Source organism: Megalopta genalis, chromosome 11 (genome assembly GCF_051020955.1).
Source record: "Megalopta genalis isolate 19385.01 chromosome 11, iyMegGena1_principal, whole genome shotgun sequence".
In the NCBI taxonomy this organism is placed as follows: Eukaryota; Metazoa; Arthropoda; class Insecta; order Hymenoptera; family Halictidae; genus Megalopta; species Megalopta genalis.
Window position 1 is genome coordinate 11,438,258 of NC_135023.1, and position 27,634 is coordinate 11,465,891.

The window sequence follows — 27,634 nt, forward strand, 5'->3', positions numbered from 1 at the left end:
AACAAATCCGCGAGTTGCATTTTCGCCGAGGAAAAGGTTACTTCAAATGACTTCAGGAATCAGCCCTTTTCGGGTGTTAATATAATTATGAGACACCATGTATACAATGTCTTTCGCAATCGAAGGGTTCACGGCAAGTATAAACATGAACACCTCCCTTATGTCTCGCATCGAAACAATTTCACAAGGCTCGTGTCGCAAATGCCCAAGAACTCGAACCCCCCAAAACAATAACCATTGTCTGCGACATCCGCGATAAATTCGAAAAAAATGACCTAGTTGCTGGGCGCCTCGGGACAGCAGACGAGGTGGCCGAGAGAACCGGAAGTGACTCAATCGAATATATATTGCGGCGCCGGTCGATAGAAAATGGCGTTTGTTTGACCGGAGAGAGAAAGTCCCCGAGGCGGCCAAGTTTAAAACGCGCATTGCGTAAATGATCTTTCCAACGCCGTTTCCACGAATCGGCTCGTCACGCGTTAATACATCGGACGCGCGACGTTCGCGTCCAGCGAGTACTTTCGAAACGGTCATTTGTAATTAATGATAGGCGAGACGAATTTGGGAATGGCCGTCAAAGAGAACAAGGTGGGCGCGCACGGGGCGCGGAATTTCACGGAGGAATCGATTCGCTGCACTTATGTGACACCTCGACGATTTTCCCGGGTTTTTGTCGCCGGGAAAATAAAAAAAAAACACGCCGCGTTTCCGAACGCTCGTCCCGTCCGTCCCTGATCGTCTTACGATGATCACCGGTTCGTAACGGCAACGTGACGCTGGGCGTCGCGATGCCGGCGACTTGACCGCTGGCAACGGTTCGCCGAATTATTAATAGAATATTTACGGACGGGGAAAGTTAACGCAATTAGGAAGACTCGCCGCGCTGCATTCTCCGCGTTCCGCGCCGCAAAGTTCGATCCTTCTTTGGCGCTGCTTATTCCAGAGCTTCGCCTGAAACGGAAAAGCGGTTTTGTAGGTCGATTTTGCGATGCGCGCACGATGCGCTTCCGCTGATTTGTTAAATACTGGAACGCTCGGCTGTTACCAGTTCGGTGCAAATTGGAGGCGTGTCCTATCATTACAGAGTTATTATTGCACAGCGGTTTTTATTAATTGATCGCGACAACGAGTGAGTGCAAATACCAAAAGAAAATGGACGAAGAGAACCGACGGACGTCATCGTGACATTTCAAGCTTGTGAAAATGATCAACGAGAGACGGAGATTTCTATTTTAAACCTGTTCCTTGGGATCGAGGCGATCGATATTTATTTCGCACGAAGAACCGCAGTCTAGTTATTAAATTAAGAAAAACCGTGTCAGCTGCTTTGAGGAGTTCGGCTCCCCACAGTATAATGCGCCGTAGAATGCGCCGAGATAAGGGATGCCTCGCAGCAAAAAGCTAAAGACTGAATCTTGGAAGCTCGATCACGTTGAGAACGATCAATTTCCATTCGCTCCGTCGGCGCCGGTAAATAATAATAATAATTATCCGTAAAAACGAAACTGCCGCGAACAATATCCATCAGACGCACACGGGAAAGGTAATGAGCGTGTGTATGGGAGCATAATGGCCACGGCCGGGTAGACCTAACATTTTCGTATATTGAAATATATCGCGATTCACGGCTATCGAGGGGATCAATGGGTAATCGGATCGACGCACACAGCCGCGGATCCGGCGTAGGCTGGGATCTCCTTGAGAACACCACCCATCGCTCGGTCCACGCTGCCATAACTCGAGGAGTCACATTAGTCACTCTGGCTGTGAGCGATCGCTGCCAGTGCCGTGTAAAGTCCGGTGACGTCAGCGTTGCACGCTTTCGGATAGAATGCGTTTCAGTCAGCCGCGAGGTCAGCGAGAACCGCCTCTTTTTTTATTTCCATCTGGCATGGTCTGCCGTAAATGGACAATGATCGCGCTCTATCCCACGGATCGCGTCGACGCGATGATTAGAGGACGTTTGAGCGTGGATCTTGGCGAAGCTCCAAGGATCTGAAGTGGATAAGTGCCAAACTGTCGAAGGCTTAAAGTTCTAAAGTTCCGAAGCTTCTGAGCTTCAAAGATACAAAACTTCTAAGCTCCAAGATTTTAAATTCACAAAAGCTCTAAAGAGAGAGCTACTAAGCTCTAAAGTTCCTCAGCCATAAAGCTCCAAACCACCAAAGCCACAAGGTCCCAAGGTTCGAAGTTTCTAAGGCCTCAATTTGTCCAAATTCCAAAGTCCCAAACATCCAAGGTTCGAAGTTTCTAAGTCCTCAAGTTGTCCATATTCCAAAGTCCTGAAGTCTCAAAGCTTCCAAGTTCCAAAAAAAAAGTTTTTTTAAAGTTTCTGAGCCCTAAAGCTCAAAACCTGCAAAGTCTCAAGGTCCCAAGGTTCGAAGTTGTCCAAATTCCAAAGTCCCAAAGTCCCAAAACTCCTAAGTTTCAAAACTTTCAAGCTTTAAAGTTCCTAAGCCCTAAGTCCCAAGATTCCAAGTTTCCAAGGCCTCAAGTTATCCAAATTCCAAGGTACCAAAGCCCCAAAACTCCCAAGTTCCAAAGCTTCAAAGGTCTAAAGTTCCTAAGCCCCAAGTTCCAAAGCTCCAAAGCCTCAAAGACCCAAGATTTCAAGTATCCAAGGCCTCAACTTATCCAAACTCCAAAACCCCAAAACTCCTAAGCTCCGAAATTTCAAAGCTCCTACTCTCCAAAGTTCAAAACTCTCAGAATTCCAAACTTCCAACTTCCCTAAGGCCTCAAAATCTCAATATCCCAAAACTCCAAAGCGCTGAATCTCCAAAATCTTGAAGCTCCAAACCCAGAAAAGTCCCGAATAGCGTCTGAACTCCAAAAAATCACAGTCCAAGGAAGGATCGACGTTTCCTAGATCGCGATCGAATGGAACAAGGCCTGAATTTGTCCAAACTCCAAAGCCCCAAAACTCCTAAGCTCCGAAGTTTCAAAGCTCCTACTCTCCAAAGTTCAAAACTCTCAGAATTCCAAACTTCCAACTTCCCTAAGGCCTCAAAATCCCAATATCCCAAAACTCCAAAGCGCTGAATCTCCAAAATCTTGAAGCTCCAAACCCAGAAAAGTCCCGAATAGCGTCTGAACTCCAAAAAATCACAGTCCAAGGAAGGATCAAAGTTTCCTAGATCGCGACCGAATGGAACAAGGCCTCAATTTGTCCAAACTCCAAAGCCCCAAAACTCCTAAGCTCCGAAGTTTCAAAGCTCCTACTCTCCAAAGTTCAAAACTCTCAGAATTCCAAACTTCCAACTTCCCTAAGGCCTCAAAATCTCAATATCCCAAAACTCCAAAGCGCTGAATCTCCAAAATCTTGAAGCTCCAAACCCAGAAAGTCCCGAATAGCGTCTGAACTCCAAAAAATCCCTGTCCAAGGAAGGATCGACGTTTCCTAGATCGCGACCGAACGGAACGCGGAGTGAACCGTCGCCGCGATGATCCGACGTCCTCGACGTATACCATCGGATGATGAGAGGACTGCTCGGTGCCTTATATGGCCGGGGAATCATCGAGTTGTTGCGGCGAGCCACGCAGAAGCCTCGTTTTCATCGGCAGCGTCGAACGTTTCCACTCACGTACGTCGTGTTCGATCCAATTATACATAATCGCGAAGACTCGCGGTGCAAAGTGCAGGTCCCGGTATCGCAAAAATGTCTGAGGTTGTTGCTGCTGTCGGTAGGCCGGCTTGGCCAGATCCAGGGGAGGATCGAGCTGATCGATGGGCGGTCTGTGTGTAAACTGCTCATGGATCTACTTCGAGGGACGCGTTTATCTCGCACACGAGAATGAGACTTTGACGGGACGATCGAGAGGCAGGTGGATCTGGTTGGATCGAACGTGTCTCGGTTGTTGTTTGCTGTAGTTGATGTCTTACCAGCTGGATACACGGGTTTCCTCGACGTTAACGCACCGAAGACTTGTACGCAGATTAGAGCCCGTTCTTGGGGCCTTATAGGGGTTCTATGGTTGCTATGAGCCCTGGAGATGATATGAAAAAAGTCCGGTCTTGTAACCTCGAGTTTACGACGAGCTGCTGTCATGTTTCGAATCTCCGATGGTAGATCAGCATCGACGGAATTCACGATTAATTAATTTCGGTGATATTGTAAGCGCAGTTAATTCTCCCTAATTTTCCGTCAGCTTGCGAACGAAAATGGACTATTCGGGAAGAGGAGATACGATTATTCGAGCCTTGCACCTCGTTTTTATAGTTGTCGATCGTCAATAACTATAAAAGCGAGCGTCAATTAGAGAGAATTTGCTGTAAACGGTATAACTGTAAGAAATATTGGACGATTTATTAATCTATTTATCGTCGATTGCTTCTCAGTCCGTGCACCATCGTGCACGATTATTGTTATTGACTGACTGTAATGACGTTTCGTTAATCTGCACGGTGTGTAAGAGACGATTCTCTCTGTCATAATAAAACGTATATGTTATTAACCCTTTCGCTCCGAACGACGGATATATCCGTCATCCATATGAACACTCGCGGAGCCGAACGCCGGATATATCCGACATCCACATGATCGCCCTCTGGGGACATGCTGGTAAAATCGCGACCTAATTTTTGGACTGCACCGCCTCTTGTTACTATTGCGTGAATCTTTTGACGAAACAAACAAATGACAGTCCGAAATAAACGACACACCATTCAAGTTATATTTGTTCTACCCGCATTTCCCATTATTATTGTGTTACATGTCATAAAGGGATAGAAAATCGAAAGTACTAACTTTAGGACTAATTATTATGTATTATGTTTTGTATTATGAATATTATGTTTTATTTTATTACTGTATATTATATATTATTTCTTCACTTTTTCCATTGTTAATGAAACTTTTTTTACCTATTAAATAACTTTATATCTTATGCAGAAATTATAACTATATTGTTTTAAAGAAAAATCCCTTTTCTTCCCAAATACACTATCCACGCGCAATGTGCACAATTTCGGCGGGTGGTTCCGTTCAGGAGGGGCGCTACGGCGGACTGAACCGCCGTAGCGAAAGGGTTAAAGCTATGTTGCCGCTGAATGATGAAACAGAAATTTTCGTCGACGGGTGTCTTGGCGTTTACAGTTCAGCAGAACACGCGCGTCTCGAGACCCCGTGAAAATGGCTGCTGACTCGTTAAACCACTTTCATCGGCGCGCAACCGATAAGTGTGCACTGGTATTAACAGCGCAGACGTGTCGGTGTTTATTAGACAATTTCTCTAATACACGCGTTCGCGCGGCCGCGACGCCGCCGCCGCACGTGAGAAAACGTATCGCGAGATCTCGCTTTCCATCGCGGACCGCGATACATTTCACCCTTTTTAGCGCGATCTCTTAATCAGTTGATTCATTAGGAGGTGCCTGTTCCCCGACACTCGCGGTTCGATTTCGAAAAAGCTGCGGGAATGTTGGCGATCGGAGATTATCCGGTCAACTGTCGCGAGAAAAACCAGTCGTCGCTCGACGAAATGTAGCGTTTCGAAAACGAAAGATCCTCTTTGATTTTGTCTCGAAGAAAATCGATTTTTCGGGCGATTTTTCTTCGATTCGAGTTCTTTCCAATTAAGTCGTCCCGTTCGTCACTTTCACACACTATTCGCGCACACGCATCAATACCGCTCGCCGGATTTTTTCCCCGACGAAAGTATGGTTTCTCTTAAAAGTGATCGAAAAGTGGAGCAGAATGAGAGCGGTGTCTCCGTAGGAAAAGTGAAAAGATTGCGGTTACGTTCCAGCGAGAAAAACGCGGAAAAAAGCTGCCGGGCAATCGGGTACACAGCTTCATTGAATCGTTACATAAATTCGCCGTAGAAGTGCTCCGGCGTGGATTAAATTTAAACAGAAGCAATAGCCGATTCTGGTTACCAACAGGTAATCGTCGATGTAAACATTCCGTTGAAAAAGGCGCTCTTACGAAGTAGATAATAATTAAACGATTGGATAATAATTCCTGAAACTTTCAGATTATTCGAATCGCGCTTTAGAGAGTGTTATGAAAAGGTATTTTAGCTCGGAAGATACATTTTGCAACGGGATACAGAAATTCTTTCGAGAGACTTCTGTTTTTGGATGAACGATGGATGTCTCGATTGATTATTCGTAATAATTAAGCGACTGAATATAAATTCCCGAAACTTTCACTGCGCTCAGACGATACTTCGAAGGATATTACGAAAAATTCTCGGCCCGTAAGATTCGCTCTGCGAGAAGATACCGCAACTTCTCCGAGAGCTCTCCATTTTCATACGAACATCCCGACAGTTTGTAAAGAGACGCTCCTGCAAAATTTATAATAATTAAGCGATTGAATATAAATTCCCGAAACTTTCACTGCGCTCAGACGATACTTGAAAGAATAATACGAAAAATTCTCGGCCCATAAGATTCACTCTGCGAGAAGATACAGCAACTTCTTCGAGAGCGCTCCATTTTCATACGAACGTCGCGACAGTTTGTGAAGAGACGCTCCTACAAAATTTATAATAATTAAGCGATTGAATATAAATTCCTGAAACGTTCACTGCGTTAAGACGATACTTTAAAGAATAATACGAAAAATTCTCGGCCCATAAGATTCACTCTGCGAGAAGATACAGCAACTTCTTCGAGAGCGCTCCATTTCCATACGAACATCGCGAGAGTTTGTGAAGAGACGCTCCTGCAAAATTTATAATAATTAAGCGATTGAATATAAATTCCTGAAACGTTCACTGCGTTAAAACGATACTTCGAAGAATATTACGAAAAATTTCCAGCCCGTCAGATTAGCTCTGCGAGAAGATACAGCAATTTCGTCGTGGAGCCGTTGATGTCTGAATGAACGAACGTCGGGTTCGATTTAATCGAAATAATAAGGCGAAATGTGTTAAGCGAGGATGATCGAGATAATGGAACGCTCGGCAACGGATTAAACAACATAATGCGAACGCGTTCCGGTAGGACAGACTGTAGGGGTCTCGGGTGTCGAGTAATGGCGTCGGTCGCCACGGCAAGGGCAAACCGAGACACCTTTTACTTCCCTCGACACACTTTTATTTTCCGAACGCTGCCGATTTAGGTATCGGGAGAAACGAGCGTGTACAAGCCTCGCGACCGGCCAGGCGAGCGTGTAATTGTCGATGCCGATCAGACGCAAGCGTTACGTCTGCCTCGTTTTTCTTGCGCAGCTATTCAAGGCGTTGATGTCTCCGGGGCACCATCGACGCAACCCTGAACTGGTTCCGCTGGCCATTATGCTAGAAAAATTTCTAATTATACCCGCACCGTGCTTACCCCGCTGAACATCGCCATTTACGCGATCGCATCATCGTTTGTATCAGTGCACGATATCTTGCCCGCGATGTTTTGACGATTACTCTCAAAAACACCTTCGCAAAGTAATCGGACGATCTTCATTAACCAAAGAGTTCTCAGAAATTCAGTGAATCGTGGAACAGAATTTTCCAAACGACGAAGCAACGATAATGTTTGAAATGATTTTATAGATAATCATACGTTCACCTACGCGACGATTACGTTACGTCGAATATTTATTCTGTTGAAATTATTGCGGAAGTTTCTGCAGATACGTGCTTTTCAGAAGACGCTAGACTTTTCTTCTCTCGTCGAGGTCGTCGGAGAAACTATGTTGTGCAACGATCGATGCAACCAATGCAATCGGCGCCGTGCAATTTCTAGACAGCTATTAAAAATAGAAACTTCTCCACCTGCTCTCAAGAACTTTGCTCGTTGCATCGATTGGTTACGCGCCTTGCCGACCCAAATGTAAATCAACTGCGTCTGCAGTCTACATTTCAATACAACAAGAATATACTCCAATCACGGTGGCTGTAAGAAATCGTTCAACCAGTTAGCTGTGGCGCCTCCCTTTCAGAGCGGGCACCCATATGTGTCGCGAGAATCAAGCGGTAACGAGTATACTCGTCGAACACAGAGTAAGCGCCGCTGTTAAAATATTGGATCAAAAAGACGGTTTATGTATAATAAATATAGATAATATAAAATATAAAATATAAATATATATAATATAAAATATAAAATATAAATATATATAATATAAAATATAAAATATAAATATATATAATATAAAATATAAAATATAAATATATATAATATAAAATATAATAAAAATTATATATAGAATATAAAATCGTATATCACATATCCTGATTCTTTTCTAATCTTATTTATACATCATTGTAAACGCCTTCATGCAGGATTGGCCTCAAAATATTCTAAACATCTTGAAATCTGAGAATACCTTTTTGTTTTCACTAAAATTACAATTTAAATAGCCAAATGGCTACTTTTTAGTAGCGAGTATACTCGTCATGGCATAAAATACTGTCACTTCTCCACGACGAGTATACTCGTCGAACACAGCTAACCGGTTAAAAAATTTCCTCGAGCAGAGAACGATGCAACAGGCCCATGAAACCTCGGTTAGGTTTGTTAATCCTGCCCGAGGACCATCTGGCCATTAATAATGCTCTTCCTGGTGGCGTCACGCGTATTCTCGCAGACGATTGTTCGCGGGACCGCCGATAAACGCCGGCTAATAACATAAACGCGACAACGACGCAATCATCCGACGCGTGTAACTGTTCTCTAATCGCTAAATCCTCTCGGGACAACGTGTTTTACCGGATAGGGTAATTAGGAACGAGCGAACTCGGTTGAGAAACACGCTGGCACCGCGACACGTTCGTCTCCTTTTCGTTATCCAATCGGTGGCCGTGCGCAAACAGCCGTCTTTAGGTCTTATTTACAACCTTGCGATGCTAGAACCTGGGAGAGCTCGGGTTTCAACGGCGGAATTAATCATCCGGCCGCATCGTTTCCTATTATTCATCGGATCGGATCGGCGAGACTTTGATTACGGCTTTGAAATTCATTTGCGGAGACCCACTGCGAAGGTCTCGGCCGGCGACGATGTTCCACTCTTTGAGCTCTATGCACCATCTATTCCCGTTTAAGCTGTTTATTTTCCGCGCGAATAGCCGCTCCGATGCGCGCCAACAAAAATCGCCTACATCATTATCCTAAACAATTTTTGCATCGCCGAACTTGTTTGCATCATTATTCATTGTTCGTCATAAATAATGCGCTATCTGTTTATTCGAACGGATTATTCGCGCAATGCTTCATTCGAATAGGGACTGTCAAATTATTCGTACAATAATGTGAATAATTGTTGTTTTTATGTAATTTGATGAGGACATATTTATACGTACACATTCAGACTCGGTTCGATTTCCATAACTTCTAGAATTACAAAATCTATAATTCTATAAGTAAAATTTACATTTAAAATTTATATCTTTATAAAATTGCTATCCGTTTACCCAGTAGTAAGAAATTTTTCGATGGAACGTTTGAACAATATGGAAGAAATAAATCGACAAAAAGTATGCGACCCCAAACGATCATCAATATTAATGCTCGAATATTTTTCGACAGCGGTTAACGAATCATTTTCTAAATGATAGCTCCTACTGACCCTGATTTTGCGCAAAAGAAGAACACTGGAAAATTTAATTTTGACAATTTAATTTTGTTGAGATTGACGAACAGCGACACGCCGTCAGATCTTCAGAAACCGCGCAAGTTCGAATGACCACGGCAAACGATGCTTAATCGAAGGGTGCTGTTTTCAATATGCGCACACAGGCGATCGTAAAAGATTATTTGATCGCCGATGATGAAGCATCACCGGAGAAGCCGTCGAAAATGTCCGATCGCTTGTACGACGATCGCCGAGGCCTAATTTCCTATTAAAACCGACGAGAATGGGTGCTTGTTGGTTTATACGGTTAAAGATAATAATTATGATCGAAGAGGAATAATCAGATAATGGTTGTCGGGGGTATGGATTACTGGTTCTCCTAGTTTCTGCGGTTTCCCCGGCCTGCGAACGGCGCGCTTGGTCGCGCGATCCTTTATTCTCCGGTCGTTCGGACAATTAAAAATAGTTCCAACACGTTCGGCTCTTAGCGAAGGTAAAATTGCCCCGAAGCCTCTCCGACGGCCAGGTATGTATTCGGTTTACAGAAAATTGGAGGTGATTAAAACGAAGTACAGCGACGCACAGATTAAACAGCAAACTACTGTCTTCCTCAATTAATCCCGACGAGCGCCGTACGATTCCGGTTTCCTCGAGAAAAGCACAGAGTTTAGCGTGATCCTACCAGATCTCGTGGATTGCGTGATAATATCTGCGGACCTTCGAAATAATTGCCCGCCCGAAGAATGCCTGAACTTAACGACGCGGAGAGCAGATTCTATAAACTCCGTCGGCCTTCAAATAGAACCAATAAAGTTTAATTGCTGAGAAACACCTCGTGTATTGTTCCACGCGATAAGATGTTCCCGATTGTCCTTAAAATTATGTTTCATCGACACGTTTTCCACGGATCTATTTGTTAAGAATTAATCGATGAGAAACGAAGCCGCGATCCCCGTTGCCTCGAACTGTGCACAGAGCCATCTCGAATCGCATGAATCATAAGCGCCGAGAGAGAGAGAGAGAGAGAGAGAGAGAGAGAGAGAGAGCCGAGAGCGGATCAAGTTTACCTGACATTTTCGCAAGGACTCTTCGATCGATGACGACCGCGGTTTTAAACTGTGTCGATCGCAGATCCTAGAGCCGATAGATCGACACCAGTCAGCCCGTTACAACTTCTCCAATCATTTTAATAAATCCCTTCGAACACACACGCTCTTTCAATTCTGCCTCGCACTATGAACTTTCGACGCGCCGCGCTAATGGGCCCAGAGAAAGTCAACTGAAAGCGAAGACAATTATATTTGCCGCGAATAAAATCGAACGTTAATGATAATAACAGCATTTATATTGGGCTCGTGCTCCCAATTGTGCACACTTTCTTTCGCGCTTAAACGTCTGCTTCCAGTTTATCACGTGAATGTTTCGAGACTGATACGAATCGTTGAATACACGTTACGCTACTTTTGCGGAATTAGAGCAGCCTCGGGGGAATTGTATGGACAGGTGACGAAACGGTTGCGCAATGCAGAGGTTACATAAAAAAAAAGCCGAGTCAACGACACTCGGGATAAAAGCAGAGTCACTATGACACAATGAAACATACTTGCGCGAACGTAGAACGGTCAATAGCGTACGAAGCATCTTGGACGCGATCGCGCCGTTGTTTCAACGTGATCCAGGGACGGAGGATCTAATGGACGCCATTATTTTCTGTTCCAGATCACAATAGCGAGGCACAGCAGCACACACGCGGCCCAAATACCCCAGCAGCCGGCGACGTGTGAGTACAATTAGCAGTTTTCTAATTAAACCTCGAATCAACTTTCAGAATTATAGGCGTCTCTCTTTAAACATTGTTTTTTTATAATTGTTTTACATAACGTTAGAAAAGCATGCACCGTTGTATTCGGGAGAGTTTGCCGAATCATTCTACGTGACAATCATTCCTGTAACTATTATGGTTGGGGCAGAAAAAATGATCAAAGTTCGAAGTTCGATGTTACGCTTAAAACTAAATTTCATTTGAAATCGTGGCCGATGGAAAAAATAGTTTTCGGCTGGACGGATAAATTCGTTTCCTGGCTGGACGGATCGGCCGAGACAGTTTTGATCAGATACAGGTTGAGAAAAGAGTGGAAAAAAAGGAAAGACTAGATCGCGGACGATTTTCCGAGGAGCGCGGTGCGCTTTCTAATGGCACAATGCTCGCCGCGATGACAATGATTCTAGGAACAATAACCGGCCTTATGAACGCGACTAATTAGCTCGACAGGGAGCGGCTGCCTGATTGATCCGGACGGTCAATTAATTACTCCGCGCGGTAATTGCAGGTGTGTCGTTCGCGGGACGACAGAATCGACGATCAATTAGACCGATATCTCAATCTATTTTGGCCTACTTTTTTTCAGTAAATTAGAGGAATTTGAACAGAGTCGAGAATTTCGGAAACTTCAAGGTAGTGGAATAATGTCCCAAACGTTCATGCTCCTTTAAAGTCGATAAGAATCTACAAAAATCTACAAAGATCCACAAAAGATTATAGATGCAAAAGATGCGAAAGATGCAATTTTATAGATGCAAAAAGATCTATAAAAATCCATGGCAGTAATTGCAATAGCTTCAATTAGAAGTATAATTACAATTAGATATATTCAGCAAAAATGATCAGATATTAAACAGACTTTTTTAAAATATTTCTGTACTATCGGTATTAAAATTACCAGGGACAGAAATAAACTTCTATTTAATTCCAGTTTATCGGAATCGACAGGGAAAATTTAGATTACGTACTAAGATCACTGGAATGATAATAAAAATGAACGCGACGGTGATCTCAACGCATGGTCGAGCATCGCGTCGTGCGAGCGACTTCAATGCGTGGCGTGGAGACTTCGACGCATGGTAATACGCGAGAAGCGCAGTGATTTCAATGCATGCCGATACGGATGTCGCGCGAGCGATTTCAATGCCGCTGTCGGCATCTGCCTCTTCCTCGATCATTATATTATCGCACGTAATCGGCCGGCAATTTCTATTGTCTAAACTCTCCTTCAGAATTTACATCTAATGAAACACTCCGAGAAAAATAGAAGCTCGCGAACGCGCATAACACAGAATTTATTCTACTCGTCTCGCAGACTGCTTCGGAATCGTGAATAATATATTCGATGAATTAATTATGGTACGAAATTTATACGGTGTTCCGAATGAGTAAATTTTGATCGTGTCGACACGGTGTCGCTTATTTGCGGGAAATAAGTCCGAAGAATAAATTCTGTTCGCTCATTTCGATCATGTTTCAGGTTTCCCTAATATAATTTTAATATATGCAATGTAGCGTTAATCCGTGTAATATAATTTTAATATGAACAACTGTGAAACAACGATGAAGATTCATCAAAATCCGGAACATAAATTTCATATTAATGCGTATACGCAAAAATCAAAATAGTTTTCATTAGAAAATGGATGATAAATTACTTCTCTCCCTCTCTCTCTCCCTGTGTGCAAAGATGATCGATATTTACTATACATTTGAGAGTACGAACAATCTTCAAGTAACAGTTTAATAACGATATAGAATACGAATTCGTAGTTTCGTTATGAGTACAAATAAGATATCTATGATATAAACGACAAGAAATCGTACCGGGAGAAACAGTGGATTGTCAGAGGCTCGGATTAACATCGTGTAACAGTATTGAAAACGGTACATAAGCGAGTTTTGCAAGCGTTTTCCGGATCATTGATTGCGAATAACGTGTAAGCCGTTTCGAGCTTATAGCTTATTAAAATTCAAAGCTCTCGTACGAGCAACGAATAAAATTCCGCTTAGCTCCAGGTTCGCCTGTTTATGCAGATCCGCATAAACGTGGTCTCCGTCTAGCATTCGCGTTCCCCGTGCGGATCAGCTCGAAGCCAGTTTATTCGAGCCAAGAAGATCCTGGGAGTAGAGTAAACAAACGCGTACCCTTGACAATCGAGCGATTAATCGAACTCGTTCGGAGGATCCGCGAGAGGGAACACGCCGAGGATGATCGAAAGAAAGGGAAAAGAATGGTCAAGAAAGAGAGGCTTTCCAGACGAGCGACGACCTTCCTTGGAAGACATTGCTTTGCTGGAAGGTGAACGCAGCCGTGCGACCTAGATTCTCGTATGCTCGAGAGACCAAGAGAGAGAGAGAGAGAGAGAGAGAGAGAGAGAGAGAGAGAGAGAGAGGCGAAGAGAAAGAGAGTGAGCGAGGGAAAAGGAGAGAAGGAGGACAGAGGGAGAGACAAGCGGGACGAAACGAGATGACGATTATAAACGGGAGACGAGCACACGATTTCCTTCTCGACATCGATGCGAATCGAAAGTCCCCCTGTAACCGGCGGCCGAACACTTTCAGCCTTTTACCTTTTACCGTCGGCGCCCCGCCGTCATTTCACCGTCGCGTTACGCGATTTTACAAAGGGTTCTCTCTTTCGAAACGACCATTTCCTGCTACGTGTACCAACATTGTACTCCCACGAGACGAGGCTGTTCTCCGGATCCAAAAAGTGCATCGCGCGAGCAAATCGATACCTCGCGCCACGATTACGTTCTCGTCTATGTTCACCGCGGCCAGCTGTTGCAATCTCTTCGAAAACCTACTGTAATTATATCGTACACGTTCGATTTTCCTCATATTTTGAAATATGTAAAATACATAAATTAATAACAAATATCAAAGTATACTGCTCGACGAAATTACAGCATAGAAAAACTTTCAATAAAAATTGGACAACTTTGACTGACGATAACCTCGCGAGAAATGATCGTAGGACGATGGATTTTCGTTTAAATTAAAGCTTGAAATCTCTACTTTAAGACAATATTTTTAGATCTTGAGTTCGATGCACTACCGCCACCGTAACCCTTCAAATGTGAGGCCATGTTTGTCATATTGAAAATTGCCAAGTTTGAGGTGCGGAGATGCAAGGGTTACTTTAAAGTGCTGTAACTTTCTGCAAAAAAATCGCAGTCGCGTGTCTCTTTTTTTAAATTAAAGGGGAAGGATCGCACTTCATTCTACTGTAAACGGCAACCCCGAAGAAAATTTTACAAAGTCCGTGCACTTCGTCAAACTTGGCCAATGCGAGATGAAACGAACGAGTAAAATCGGCTCGAAGAAACTTCGCGGATCTCGTTCCGTTGTACTCTGCACTTTAGAAAATGGCATCGGTACATTAGCATGCGTAGTCCAGCGACCGAGGTAAGTGGAAACAGGCGGCAATATACAGACAGATCGCGTGATCCACAAAAACCGCTGTCGATCATAGATCCCTATAGAGAAACAAATGCCGAGGGAAGGCGTTCGGAACGATATCTGGGAAGAGAATGTAATGTATGTATGTCACGGTTTTGCTACAGGTTACGTCGTTGTCCCGATCGCTCGATTAATGATCGACGAATCAAAAGCATTCTGGAGCTAGCTCAACTTTTACTTTTAATCGCGTGTCAAACGGTCGGGCGGACGTGGCAAATGGTAAACAGTGTTACGCCTTGAAAATCACGCGGATCGCGATTATCGAGCTGTCAATTATCGCTGACGATTTAACGAACGTGCAGCACGATCTATTTCTCGAGCCGGTATCGTCTTTCGAAAAATATTAGGCTTGTCCGAATATGCTACGAGAAAAATGAATGGAAATTTCTCCGAACATATTACGATAAAAGTAAATAATTTATCGTATAATAGTAAATAATTTTGCGAATATATCGCAAACAGAAATGAATAAAAATTTATCCGGATTCATCGCGATAAAAATGAATCGTTTCGCCGAATATATTAAAATAAAGCTGTACAGAGGTTTATTAGAATACTATAATTAATAATTAGAAATAATTAGAATTAATTAGAATTAATTAGAATACTATATAGATTACATTAAAATAAATATGAATAAAAATCTATTTGAATACGTTAACATAAATATGAATAAAGATGCATCCGAATACATTAAAATAAATATGAATAAAAATGTATACGAATACGTTAAAATAAATATGAATAAAAATGTATCCGAATACATTAAGATAGATATGAATAAAAATGTATTCGAATACGTTAAAATAAATATGAACAGAAATGTATCCGAATGCGTTAAAATAAATATTAATAAATATTAAAATAAATCTTTTTCGTAAACAAAAGTGAATAAAAAGATCCTAATACACCAGAATAAGAATGAAGTAAAATGTATCCGAAAATACCAGAATAAAAGTGAGCGTACAAACGTAGCGAGTGATTAGCGTGGCCCGTATATGGCCCGGACACATCACTTAACGTGTCGTCGTTGAAAACGCTTTTCCCGCAGCTCGCGTGCTCGAGATTCTAGTAATCGGAAGCGACGATCCCGCGACGATCCTCTACGAAATGAGGCTCGTTGTAGTCATTGTTGATCCAGTGGTCGCCTCTGCAGTGTTTGCTCTCGAAGTGAAACCGCGCCTCGAAAGAAAGTGGTTTTTTTCCCCCGGGTTCGCGCAGCCTCGCATGCGAAAAAGAGTTTCATTCTCTCGGCGGCGGCACGCTCGTTCGCCACCGGGGCCATTATTCTCACCGTGAAGCATTGTCTTCGTCGTGTTTATAGGTTCTGCGGGCAGGCACGGCCGCCACGGTAAACACATTTGACACAGTCAGCAGGATTCAGCTATCTCGAAGACTGTAGAGAGAATTAACGAGCCCGCGGGATTCGCACAGAAACCCGCATAAATCGGTTAATTAGCGGCGAACTTCGCTCGATGACTTGTGATAATTGATTGGGAACCTGCGCTTTTTATCGAGCATTTTCTCGATTCATTTTCGGAAGAAATACGAAGAACTATTGAACAGGATTGACTCGCTCGCTCTTTATTGGAAATGGGTAGATAAATAAAAGTAAAACGCAGTGAATTAAACTTATCCCTTTTAGTTTATTAATTTGATGTACGAGGAAGGACCGTCTTTACTCTCCTGATTGCTCCAGGAGACTGAAGACTATTCACAAAGACGAAACCAAAAACGTCACCTAAAGACAAAGAGCACTCTGTTCTATATACATATGAAATCATTGTTTATCTAATGGTACTCTGGCGAGACTCTCGGCGTCGATTCGTTTTTGTAACTTATATGCTAGAAGGAAAAACTTCTGAGTATTCAAAAGAGAGAAAATAATCCAATACTCTTGCTAATTTCTCCCTGACTATGTATATGTATATATTCGTTGGTAAAATGATTCATTAACGATGGAGCTAACGAGCACTAAATGTATATCGTTTCGCAGCAACGACAGGAACGAAGTTACTCGTACAACTTCTATTACAATTAGACTGCAATTCTTCGTGCATTTTCATGCACTTTCGAAGCTTGATACCATTTTTCGTTTAGTTCTGCTGTAACGAATCCCTTCGAATCGGCGAAAGGAAATTTTCTCTCGCGTGAACGTTTGATAAATGAGCTGCGGAAATAGAAAATCGCATAAAGATCCGCTGACTAATTATGATCTGTGCTTGAATATTTCATAAAAAGATTTCTCATGGAAACGGGTCCCTAATCTCGGTAATTATGAAAGAAACGATCATGAACCGGTCTAGTAGTACTGTCGTTAAAAGCAACGTATCAAGTTTCGAAAATATTAAAATTTCTGGATTTTTTTTATTACACAGCAATCCGAATGAAATTAATTCGACGATATGTTCCAGTGAATGGAACGTAAACAAACGTAAATCAATGAGATCGCGAACGTGTTGCACACGTGTACACATTGGCAGCGAACATGCCGGAGGATTTTAAACTCTGGTGGAAGGAGTATTAAAAGACTGGGGGCAGCAGTCATTTAGGCCGAAAACAGTGCTAATAATTTAACAAATAGAAAAGGAGAAATTGTTGGCGAACGACGACCAGTTAATTTGTCCCATGTTAATGGTTCAGACAATACCTGGGAGGCTGTTCGTTTTTCCAAGCAAATCCGTGAGTTTCTAATGGGTTTCGTTTATGATTTCTTTGTTGCCAGCCTGGGAACACTGTCCGTTTACTCGATTAGCGAACACGCAAAAGATTTCCCTTTGCCTGACCGCACACGTTCACTTTTCATTCGCCTGTATCGCTTGTCGAAGGTAAAACGCCAAGGCCGTTTCCGTTCCCCCGTGTAAAATTTCCCTGTCGCAGCCTCTCGCATTCAAATTGCTCTATTATTATTTGTAAAGCCCCCGGTTGTCGCGAGAAATCCTTCGATAATCGTTAAACAACGGGGGAGAATAAAGAGACAATGGCACCGAGAGGATGACTTTTAATTTCTTTCTGTCGTTTGTCTGCATCAATTTGAATAAAAGAGGCTGGATATCGTTCTTGCGATACAGTGGCTCCAAGATAATAATGATGATAATAATAATAATAACCCTTTGCACTCGAAGCCATTTTAACTGTAAATCTAAAATAATTTTTCTGACCTACGCTGTCTCTATTTTATATGACAGAGCGCGTTTTATGCGTGTGAAATTGAATCCTGTGACTTATAGAACAGTTATATTTTCAAGTTATATTTTTAACAATTTTTCAAATCTAAATTTTGTTGAAGAATTATTACGTAAGAATTATTATATATATATTAATATTATTATGATATATATTATGATATATGAATATATGAATATTATTATGATGTAAGAATTATTTTGGAATGTGATACAAACATTTTTTAGTGGTGCCTCGGAATCACCATTGGAGCGCAAAGAGATAACAATAATAACTTTATTCATATATACAAGTAAAAATCCTATCTTACGAAATCATTTTATAACAAAAACAAGTAGCTCAAATGCGAAACTATGAAGTCATCATAAGAATTCGAGGATATTGTCGCATTACGTACAACTTATTACGATCATTAAACGAAGTAAGACCTTTTCGAGTAGAAAAGGTTAGAATTAACTTGGACAATGTTTATTTTGCCTAAAGATCCTTAGTCTAATACCAATACAATGCGAAAAGTATAATAGATGAAATAAATGAAAGATTATAAATATAATAATGTTGCGAAGAAAAGGAGGGAACAGAGTAGGGGACTAATAGAAAGAAGGAAGAAGAATCGGTGAGTCATGATATGCATGAAAAGTGGAAGCTTGAAGCAATTCCGAGAAAAAAAAAGAAGACAGGAGAAAATTAAGGGGCAGCCCTGGGGAACTCGAACGTCGTTTGGATCATGCAACTTTTCGAGGAACAAGAAACCGAAGAGTAACCAGAAAAACAGGCTTAACGAGCGATTAATTATATTCCGGCGATGGCAACAATAAATTCCGTCGAGCCGGCTGCGCTCCGAGGGCAGGATAGAGAGGGCAGGATCGTCGATCCTTCGGCGCGATAAGGATCGCTAGATCCCATTCGCCACGGACCAGAAAACCGATATTAGCCTCCGCGCGTCCTGCACGAGATCCACGTCGAATAAATTCGCGTCTAACGGGACACAAGAACCGAGGAAGGAAGCGTCGTTGACCGCTTAATAATCCCGCGATCGTCATTAGCCAGGATCATTTATAACCCCTTCCCGTTTCCTATTTATGGTCCAGCTGACCGGCGGGTCGGGCCAGATAATTATGGTCCCGCGGTACGTACAGTTACCGGCGTTATTACCGCGCATTAGGACAGAAATACGGATATTTCGCGGGCCCAGGGCTCTCACCTGTTCCAGAAGAGGTCACCGGAGATAACGGTTGCCCCACTCGTGCGCCCCCTTCGACGTCGATACGCCGCTATCGATCTATCGATCCGCGGATCACGGTTCTCGCCGCAACGCCGCCGGAGAACGTTAGTTATTATTGTTATTAATAGACTGCGGGTCTGTACGCATTATCTTTGCGCATAAATTCTCCCTAATTCGAGGTCTCCTGCAGAATTTATACTACATACAGTAATGTCTTCCTTACTGACGCTCAGATTAACAGATTAAAATGGATAATTTGGGAAGAGGAGATACGATTATTCGAGCCTTGCGGCTCATTTTTATAATTGTGGACAATTTATAACTATAAAGATAAACCTTATGCTCAGATTGTCCACTAGAATGGATAATTTGGGAAGAGGAGATACGATTATTCGAGCCTTGCGGCTCGTTTTTATAATTGTGGACAATTTATAACTATAAAAATAAACCTTACGCTGAGATTGTCCACTAAAATGGATAATTTGGGAAGAGGAGATACGATTATTCGAGCCTTGCAGCTCGTTTTTATAATTGTGGACAATTTATAACTATAAAGATAAACCGCAAGGCTCGAATAATCGTATCTCCTCCTCCCGAATTGTCCATTTTTGTGGTCAATCTGGGCGTCAATTAGAGAGACATTACTGTATTTCGAATTCTGTAGAATTTCATCGAGTAATAGCAAAGCGAACGGTAAAATAAAAATCGATTAGGAAATTATTCCTCGAGGAGAAGCTGTAGAAAAATTCACTGTGTGCAGTAGAAGATAAAGTGAGAAATAGAAAAAGAGACGTAGTTATTCTTCAGGTTCTCTTGCAAAATAATATTACTTCGAATTCTAAAGGATTTGTACAAGCAACAGTAAAGTAAATAGTAAAATCGATTAGAAAATTGTTCCTCGAGGAAATACACGCGCCAAGTTGATTTTTCCCACGCGCGCGGCATCTGTTTACACACATTTAACACAGTCTAGATAGATAAATTTGATTTTCTTTTCACGCGATTTCATTCGATTCAACACGGCTTGAAAAGTTATCTGATTGGATATCAACGTCAATTATTTCCATCAATCGTCATTTTCTAGAGATATCTAGGACAGTATTGTTTCTCTATGCATATACAAGATGTCTGTTTCACTCAGGGTTATTCTCCTGTTTGTTGTTTTAAACAGAATTAGGTGTATGCAAGCGGATGTCACGACACATAATAATGTAACGTGTATGGTTGCCTCGCGAGCTCGCGACGAGTTGATGTATAATTGAAAGTTTCACGGAACCAGAACCGGGGACGTAAAAAGTTCGCGTAGCTTGAAAAATCGTCCGGCGGATCGCTCGGGATCGAAGGGCGTGTAATTTCATCGGGCTCCGGTGACGGCGGACGACATATTTACTCAAATTTAGTGCCGATAAAGCCATTAAAACAGTAACGAACTATATACACTTGCGAACCGGCAATTACCAGTTATTACCTCGCTACAGAACGGCCGAGGACCTCGTGTATTATTTGTTCCCGGTTAAATTGAAGTCGCGGGCTCGTCCTCTCGGGCTCGGAGTCGCTCGCTTCGGGACACTCGTATTACCTCTGAGGTAGCAATTACCGGACACCAAGGCTGTTGAAGAGTCATCCGGGGATCCTGTAGTGCTTGTTTGCTCCCCGGGCTGAACAGCGAAACATTTCCAGGGCGAATCGAGGGAAGTTCTTTGGTTCGATCGGCTCCAGAAACTACTCTGGCAAGTGAAGTAGCAAAAAGCCTGCACACGAGTGCCACTTAGGGCCCCCATCGGATTCCCCGTATAGAGCTGGTCCCCCCTCGAGTATGCCACTTCTGCGGTCGAATCGCGAGCTTTCTGTGAAAACTTCCGCGACTATTCTGAGATCCGGCGAGCAGCGGATCTTCAACGATCCTGAACGATCCTCGACGATCACCGACAGCGTGCCAGCTTCCTCCGGTTCTTCGTCGCTTTTTTGCCGATTAAACCGTCCGGTTGAAATATTCGTAATCGCTGCAGCATCTGTTATCAGTAACCTTCGTAAAGTCCGAGTCGCTTCTTCTGCGACTTCTTCGGGCTGCTTTTTACCGCTGATCGAGCCTTTCAACGGAGACCGTTGCGATTTGTCTTCGAGATCGATATTACTTCTTCCACGAGCTCCTCGGCTTCTTGCCCCGGTCTTCGCTGATTAAACCTATTAGCGGCGGACTTTTCGCAATCTAAGATTTGTCTTCACGATCGGCATTACGTCGTCTTCCACGGTTGCCACGGCTTCTTCGTCGATTTTCAGCGATCAAGCTCCTTCCAGAGGAGACTTTCGTTGCCGCTGAACCCGCGGTGATTCCTACGGCAATCTTCGAGATCGGCACGTCCTGTTCCGTCAGTTTTTGAGCCTATCCCTCGTTTATTGATAATTAAAGCCCGCGGCGAAAACTATTATAACCATACCGAGATCCGCGATCAGGCCACCTTTCAGTTTCTCATTTTTCGACGATTAAGCTGTCCGGCGAACATTTTCATAACCACGCCGGGATGGCTTCTATATCAATCTTGGAAGTCGGTGCTTGCTATCTTTTCGTTTTTATCATCGGCTAATCTACAACGAATCTGCGCGATCGGGTACCTTGGAGCAGCATTAAATGTTCCCATCCTTCAACTGAATCCTTCGATGATTAAACATTCAACCGAGTCTCCCACGACGAAGGAATTCGAACAATCGTTCCGAGATCCTTCGTACAGTTAGTTATTCCAAGATCCTTCGAACAATTCTTCAGGAAACACGTACACTCGTTCACAGATTTTCCCGTTAATCATTACAATCTCGCAACAATTAAAATCCATCGAGCAGCAAATTCTTCTCGTTCTCACCGTCAAATTGCTAGAATGATTTTATAATATTTTGTTAGCAAGCGAAGTAATCAGAGATCGCGTTTCATCTCCATTGTATTAATAGAATGATCAATAATAAATAATTTTTCTTACGTTTCCTCCGACGTGTCGCTTTCTCCTCTTGCACCGAAGAAGGGTTCCTCTCCCGCGAATAAACGAATCAAATAAAATGAAACGATCGTAACGATCCCAGTGGAGCAAGCCTCGATCCTCGAGATTCCGCGAGCCGTCAAGACCATCGTCTCCCGGACTTAATCCGTCGATGATCTCCGATGACGTTGCACCGATGACTTCGCGACCCGCGAAGTATCTCTTACTCCTCTTCGCGGGCCCATTATTTGTCGAAGCCGAACAAAGCGCTTCCCTGACGAGTGTAAAACCACGAGTATAAGTCACGAGTAACTCGGTGGAGGACAATGAATCACTTAGGAAGTGATCTTCCGTGCGATCGGCCGTGTGATCGATGGCCCCGGCTCTCCCGGTGGGATCCACGCTTACGATCGTTACGATCCATTGCGCCCCTTCTACGGAAGCTTGCGTCCTCCTCGAGAGGAGCAGCCAGCCCTTGAAAACGTCCTCGTTCCTTTTCCCCTTAGCGGGACGACCGGTCTGCTTCGAAATCGTTCTCTTCCACGGAAAAATCCGATCCTGTATGCTCGTTCGAATAATCGTCGGAGCTGTGCCTCTCTTCGCCGTGCAGACTTTTTGCGATGCAGATCCGAGTCGCGATCCTTCTTGGTCGAGATCGCTCCCTGGAACATTGTTTCCGATGCAGGACGATCCTTTATGTATCTAGTTTAGGTCCTTTCTACTTCTTTTGTTATTTATACGGCGATCCCTCCGGCCTGACATCGAGATCGACGTTCTTCGGAACGTTCTAATTTTCAATGCAGCTGGCATTTTTGTCATTCTTCCTTGGTGATTCTTCTTCTTCCTTTCTCCTTCTTCTTCTTTGGTTCCTTTCTTCTATTTTTAAGACTGTTTTTCGATCAAGCGAACATTCTGATACACGTACACATTAGCGTTGTTTTTGAAGTTGGTCCAAATGACTTGATTTTGAGGTTTAGGTCCTTTCTACTTCTTTTGTTATTTATACAGCGATCCCTCCGGCCTGACATCGAGATCGACATTCTTCGGGACGTTCTAATTTTCAATGCAGCTGGCATTTTTGTCATTCTTCCTTGGCGATCCTTCTTTTTTCCTTTCTTCTTCTTCTTCTTTGGTTCCTTTCTTCTATTTTCAAGACTGTTTTTCGATCAAGCGAACATTCTGATACACGTACACACTCGCGTTGTTTTTGAAGTTGGTCCAAATGACTTGATTTTGAGATGATAAACCGATTAGTTTGCTAGAGAATGAGTATACAGAGATTTTAGAGCCAAGTTCTTTCCTCAAATAATTCTTTCTAATTCTAATTAAAATACGCTCCTCAAAGGAATTATAGCCTAGTCAAGTACAAAAATTTGACAACTTTGACTGACGATAGCCTCGCGAAGAAAAATCGCAGCCACGTTTCTCTATTTTTAAATTAAAGGCGAAGGTTCAAAGTTCGTTCAACTGTGAACGGCATCCCTGAAGAAAATTTAACAAACCCCGTGCATTTCGTCAAACTTGACAATTTTCAATACGACAAACATGACCTCGCATTTAGAGGATTACAGTGGTTAGGGTGCACCGAACATAAAATCCAGAAGCATTATCTTGAAGAAGAGGTTTCAAGCTTCAATTCAAAAGAAAATATTTCTATGCTGTAATATATTCTTAAGTAGTATATAATATTTATTAGGGATGAATGAAAACAACCTTAAGAACCAAACAGAGCGGAAACGAAAAAAGAAAAATAATAAATAGAACGATGTGTATCAACACCCTCAGATTCTTCGAGTCTTATCATTATCTTATAATTCGTCTACTCGTTTTTGTCATAAATACGTCAAACGCACAGTCCAGCGATCAAAGTCTGAGCATCCGAATTTATCAGAAAAGTTCCAAAGAATGCCGTGGAACAGCGTCGTTACGACCGTTCCATTCGTTGTTTCATGGACAGGTAAGTCAGCAGGTGCATCTGACAAGCGTCTCGCTCCTCGCCTGGCACGTTAATTAGCCCGTCAGAGTGGCTCCGTGACGAGGAGGAAGCGCTCCGCGAAAAATTCAAGCGCGTCCGCAAAGAGCGGAGCGTAGCAAACCGAGGCGAAGCACGCGTCCGCGTCTAACGGCTCCGGACGCTGCCAAATTGATTCTTAAGGCGAGCGACGTTCCCGGCGACGCGAACAGAAACGGCACGGATGAATTGTCTGCGGATTGTACGCGAGCTGTCCCGTTATCGGCGTTTGTTCGGATACGTCCGACAGCGACAGCCAAGGAACGGTATTCCTGGGCGTACGATGATCCTACGCTTGCGGTTTTTCTGCTCGCTGAATCCGTTGTCTTCTTTGTCGGTACCCTCGTGGTCAAGGCCCCCTAACGCATCTGCAACGTGAGATCCGCTGCAGTTCCATGTGTCGATGATCTAGTTCCGTACACCAGAAGCCGAGTTAATCGATTTTTAACTGCCCCCAAATGTCTTCGGTTACGTGCTGATTGCTTTACGATTATTGATTCAGCTAACCGGCTTCCACGGGCGGAGTAAAGTGTCTTAGATTGATCGAGGCTGCTTAAATTGAAACCCGATATCATCTTGATTAATTGAGCCGTTTAAAGGAAAAGCGGTGTATACATCACTGTTTTGTCAGCTCGATTTAACGGTATCCAATCGTGTTTCATTTAATATTATCGAATCGTGTTTGATTCAACGTTATTGAATCATGTTTGAGAATGATAATTAATTTCCTTTAATTTTAAATAAAAAATTAATCCCAAGAAATGTATTACAACAATGATAATAACAGTAACTTTGAAATCAAATTTATTATTTAAGATTATTCAAGAAAGAATGTGGCTCTTGCAATAAACGTAGACAATTTGTATAGAAATTATAAAATATTATGAATATATTTACAATTTTGTAGCAGCGCGACAAAATCGTCTGCTGGGATCTAGAAACCAGATTACGTGAATAAAATCATGCTGACTACCTCAGGTCAACAATAAGATTCCTCTCAGTCATCGCACCGAAGATCCCCGATTTGCTGACTTCAGACCAGAAGATCCAGAAAAACTTGAAAAATGCTAAGTTCCTCGTAAATATCAACTATCTCTGTGCAAATCCTGGAAGGCCGGGGATCGTTCGATTTCCAATTACCGCGTTAATTGGCGTCCGTACGCACTCGATCCGGCGAGAAAATAATTACGACACGCCTATTGGTCGGAATAAGAGGATCTTCGCACGAAAACCATCGAAGCCGGACGAGGTCCTTGAGATTTAGTCCGAGGCCAATCGGATCGGATCCGATCGGATCGGATCAAGTCGCTGGCATCCGTCGGCGATTCACCTTGGCCAGAAATAGCGGTGATGCGGGTTTAATTAAAGCCGGCCGTAGTGCGCCGATCGGCGATTTTTACGAGCAGGAAATCGGAAGGTCGGGAAGAACGAAACCGGATGGGAAACGTCGCCGATGAGTCTCGGCTTGTTAGCAGGAAGTCGTCGTCGTCGCCGCGGAGTATCTCGTTTCAGGAAAACAAGACGCCTTCGTTTCCGCCGCGAGATTTAGTTCCTTGTTAGCCGGACGCTTTCTTGCTTGTCGCGACAAACGTTCCGCGCGAAACCGTCGCCGGACTAACGTAGAATGATCGTCCGCTGAATCATTCTTTGCCTTAGGCGAATCCTGAACCATCGATATTTTCGCAAATTAACGTATAAAATCTTTCTGGCGGAGCACCTGTGACGTTCGTGTGCGATGAATCATGGATTTCTGCCGGATCTACCCTCAGTATTTTGTTGAAAATCAACCATGTTGTAGCGCACGTATAATTGACGGGAGTTTAAGTCATCGTTTCGCTAGTTTCGCGATCGTTCAGAAAATTCGGAGCCCTTTTCGTCGATCTTCGCTGAGGCCTGTGCGATTATTCATTCTGAATTATGGATTTCTACAGGATCGCCTTTGGGGATTTCGTTGAGATTCAATTATGACATAGTGCAGAGGAAACTAGGAGGAATTTAAGTCATCGTAATAATGGTTTCATGACTGTTTATAAAATACGGAGCCTTTTTCTCTTCGATTTCCACAGAGACGCGCGTGCTTGCCGATTTTCATTTACGGATTTCCACAGGGATCCGCTTCGGGGATTTCGTTGGCAATCAACTATGTTATAGCACACGAGAAACTGGGGCCAGTTTAAGTCATCGTTTCGTCAGGCTCGTGATAGTTCATAAAATACGAAGGCTTTCCTCTCGATTTTTACAGATACGTGTTCGCTTGCCCATTTTGATTTACGGATTTCTGCAAGATCCGCTACGGGGATTTCGTTGGCATTCAGCTATGTTATAGTACAGGAGAAACTAGGGGGGGCAGTTTATGTCATCGTTTTGCCAGTTTCATGGTCGTTCATAAAATACGAACACATTTCTAACGATTTTTATGTACACACGTGTTCGCTCGCTAATTTTGATCGCCAGTACTACGCACACGTATGCAGCACGGTCCCCGTCCAATAATTAAAACTGATCCTGCAAAATGTTCGCGGAGACGTCATAGATTTCAGGAAATAGAAGACGCGGCTCGTAAAACGAAAATTTATCATCCAGCAAAAAGCAAAGATAATGTTTTACCGTTTAATGGGTCGTTGTCCGGTTGTTAGAGGATCCAGGCAGTAAAATGGAAACTTATCTTGGTGAACGCGAGGAATGTTGATGCCGGCTGGCCCGTGGATCGACGGGCATAAAGGATTTAGGTACTAAAAGTAGAGTTTACGACCTCACCTAGTTGATCACGAAAATTCTACAGATTTACAGGGCAGTTCTCGATAGCTGAAGGATCCACGCTGCGATGATAGAAATGGTCTAACTGCAGTGGAAAAAATTGTACTGTTAGGCTCGCTGCGAAGCCATAACGGCGAGGCGTTTCGAGTGCTAAAACACGGACGTACGAATACCATTGAAACGAGAAAAATGTCGTCGAGCGTTTACGTACTACCACCGATAAATTACGTAATTTCTCGGGAATAAGAAAACGACGGATCTCTCCCTATGAAGCGACGTTCGGAGCCGCAATTAGGAGTCCGTACTCTGCGGCTGGTCACAGCGGTGACGACCTCTTCGGCTGCAGGGACGGGTAACGTTTCGATAATGGCTGCTAACCACGGCAAATTACATCGTGGATGGCCGCGATCGAAGGGAACGTGGCGACGCGTTGAACGTGCCGCGTTTATTATAATCCAGAAATCATCGGTGTACAAGACCTCTCGGAACCGTAATTATCATTTTCCGGTCGTCTCGACTCGAAATGGAACCAGAAAAGGGAACTTTGTCGCACCAGAACGTGGCGGCTGTCAAACAAAACGCGGCCTTAATAAACAGACGGAATTGCTGTAATTGGTCTAAAACGAACGATTAAGCCACGAACGGCCGATGAACGTCTTAAGTATGATATAATGGAGGTTT

The 27,634-nt window shown here is 43.2% G+C and overlaps 2 protein-coding genes across 3 annotated transcripts in view; one reads left to right on the forward strand and one right to left on the reverse strand.

The window, feature by feature from the left end:
- Positions 1 to 10,898, reverse strand: part of MTPAP (mitochondrial poly(A) polymerase) — a 29,427-nt gene extending 18,529 nt beyond the window's left edge. The window contains exon 1 of the mRNA XM_076525070.1: positions 10,586 to 10,898. Coding sequence (XP_076381185.1) covers positions 10,586 to 10,592 — 7 coding nt within the window. The 5' untranslated portion in view covers positions 10,593 to 10,898. The remainder of the gene's footprint in view (positions 1 to 10,585) is intronic.
- Positions 1 to 27,634, forward strand: part of pio (zona pellucida domain-containing protein piopio) — a 116,351-nt gene that overhangs the window by 13,344 nt on the left and 75,373 nt on the right. For both annotated transcript variants that reach the window (XM_033480208.2, XM_033480209.2), the window contains exon 3: positions 11,238 to 11,298. In XM_033480208.2, coding sequence (XP_033336099.1) covers positions 11,238 to 11,298 — 61 coding nt within the window. The remainder of the gene's footprint in view (positions 1 to 11,237; positions 11,299 to 27,634) is intronic.